This window comes from Stylophora pistillata, chromosome 1, assembly GCF_964205215.1.
Source record: "Stylophora pistillata chromosome 1, jaStyPist1.2, whole genome shotgun sequence".
Classification (NCBI taxonomy): Eukaryota; Metazoa; Cnidaria; class Anthozoa; order Scleractinia; family Pocilloporidae; genus Stylophora; species Stylophora pistillata.
Window position 1 is genome coordinate 27,976,604 of NC_142519.1, and position 2,500 is coordinate 27,979,103.

At 42.0% G+C, this 2,500-nt stretch overlaps 1 protein-coding gene across 3 annotated transcripts in view; it reads right to left on the minus strand.

Moving 5' to 3' along the window:
- The window catches only part of LOC111322696 (vacuolar protein sorting-associated protein 51 homolog), a 15,521-nt gene that overhangs the window by 646 nt on the left and 12,375 nt on the right, over positions 1-2,500 (minus strand). For 2 of the 3 annotated variants that reach the window (XM_088728797.1, XM_022925845.2), the window contains exons 19-23: positions 1,763-1,919; positions 1,501-1,567; positions 1,212-1,341; positions 988-1,100; positions 311-389 (exon numbers count right to left, since the gene is read on the minus strand). In XM_088728797.1, coding sequence (XP_088584923.1) covers positions 311-389; positions 988-1,100; positions 1,212-1,341; positions 1,501-1,567; positions 1,763-1,919 — 546 coding nt within the window. The remainder of the gene's footprint in view (positions 1-310; positions 390-987; positions 1,101-1,211; positions 1,342-1,500; positions 1,568-1,762; positions 1,920-2,500) is intronic. The other variant, XM_022925846.2, reaches the window with a different exon arrangement.

The following is a 2,500-nucleotide window of genomic DNA, read 5'->3' on the forward strand; positions in this document are numbered from 1 at the left end:
AGAAAACCGATTTATAAATCATCTTCAATTTAGCCGAACCTTTCCTATGAACATTTATTTTTGTGAACAGAGTCAAGAGGGCCGAAAGCTGACTTTATATAATTAAATCAATCCACTTATAGGAAAAATATCAGGCCCACTAATTGCATAAAACCATGGTTTTAGCTAGACCTCGTTTACTAACCGACCCTACGTGTCTCGCATGAAAGAGATGGCCCATCGACATTCAACAGAACAACCAATTATAGCAATTTCCTGTGATGTGGTAGAACGATATTGAAGAACCAGACGAAGATGATTTTCTACTCACACTGGGCTCCATTAGTTCTGGTGACAGACATCTATTGACGGTACTGTTCACCACTTCCTCCAACATGAAGTGAACCAAACTTGGACAAAAAATAGCAAAGAGGTTATCACCATATTCTTCAAGCACGAACACCAATACGTTTTAGGGTCATAGGGGCAGTCAGTAGTGAAAGTTGTTTCTTAGTAAACAGTTGGACAATAGCCCAAAACAGTTTTGAAGACTGATTAAGCTTCTTTTTTTACGAGAAAAGATAACCCATGACTACTGACTCACCGGCTCAGATGTCAAGAAAAGGATTATTGCAGGGCAGCCGGTGAAAATCGCGGGGGCGTTCGGTGATAAGGCTAAAACTCGCAGACAAGCCGCAAAAAACAGAGACGCCAAATGGATGAGAATACAGTCCAATGGTTAAAGGAAATTACGATTCGCGACTCGCCCATTGTCACGAGCTTAGGACAGAGAAAATTAGAAATGGAGAGGACTTCATACCTAAGAATTATACACTTCGTTGTTCTACCTCTGAGCTACAGGAACTAATTGGTTAGTTAGGCAGATACGACATTTAAACGAGACATGCGTCCTGCATCCTGCTAGGATCGGCTATCGGAGACCATCGAGTGTATTAATAGATTAGGATAGATGGTAACTGCCGTGAATTTAATACACATTGCCCTTACTTTTCATCGGATACAAATCTCCATAAGTACAGTTGTAGGTAGTGCGTGTCAACTTGGATCTGCTGTAAACCGTATTTCCCAAACGTTCGAAGTCGTACACACTCCAGAAGGGTCTGAAACGTCAAACATCACTCACCCTATCAATAAGTATAAAGGGTTCGCCAAAAAAGCATACATCGTTTTTTAATTGAAATACTGCAGGAAACGTCGACAGTCAGACTTACCTTTAATCCTATCTTAATAATTCCAGTTAATACAGAGACCTTGGAGAATTCCACCGAACTGAAGATCTCGATTCTCTCAGAGAACAACTTCTGAATATTACTGAGAAGACTAGAATCGAACGCCGTGCTGCTGGAAAACAAAGAACGAGGAGAGATCAAACAGTGAAATTCCATGAATCCTCTATCAGCGTCTAAGAGGAATGCGAGATGACAGAAAAAAAGAACTGAGTTAATGAGTCAAGAACTGCGCTCTTTGGAATACAAAGAGCTGTCGTTACTGGTGCGTTACCTAGCTGTGTAGCTCCACTGATTCCGGCTTGGTTTGGATGGATATGTATAAGTGAACTTACTGGAGTCTGAAACACCAAAACACCGTAGGCCAAGTTAAACTGATGCCTCATATACCTGTAAATACAACTTCAAGACTCTGAAAATGCGATACTCGTCGGAAATTCTAACAGTGCTTTACGAAAACTGACCGAGACGCCAGTAAGGTCTCTGACTATATACACCTCTAATAGAAAAACAAGAACTCTTTCTCGATCTCAAACCTGAACTGTGAGCTTTGTGCACTCCCTCCTCGTACAACTGTCCAACTTGCGCATCAGTAGCTGTCACGTCCTCTACGATTCGCTTCATAACAGCGCGGACATTCCGAGGTTCAATTGTGTTCAGCCAGTCACGTGTCTCTACGCTCTTGCGGATCATCTACATTTAGTAAACAGACAAGAAACCAAAATAACGATCGCGACACACCTATAAGTAATAACCCAAGGTGGTAGATCATTGATACTAGAGAGATTTAGCACCGCGTTTACGTGAAACGCGAACAGCAAGAGTGACCGCGTGACCTAGTTTTCCTCGCCATTTTTCACGTTTGTAGGTTGCACTTTGCCGTTTCTGCGTGAAAGTAACCTGTTTCGCGTTTGCCGTGTTCGTAAGATTTCATTCACCTTTTCTTTCACAGAACAGAAGTCAATTGCCTTTCACGTAAACGCGGTGCTAAATCTCTCTACTATTTAGTAAATAAACCCCTTCGGGCGGCTGGTATGTTGGCTGATAATGTCCGCGGCTGAGAGATTGTCCAAAAAATGAATTTGGCCGAGAAGCGAAGCTTCGAGGGCAAATATGAAATTTTGAGGACAATCTCTCAGCCAAGGACATTATCAGCCGACATACCAGCAAGCCAGAACGGGGTTTATTTATTTTATAACCCTCCCATTAATTTTCACATCACAATTAAACTGCGCGTAAACACAGTAAAAAAGCCAGTGGTGATCTGATGGCGA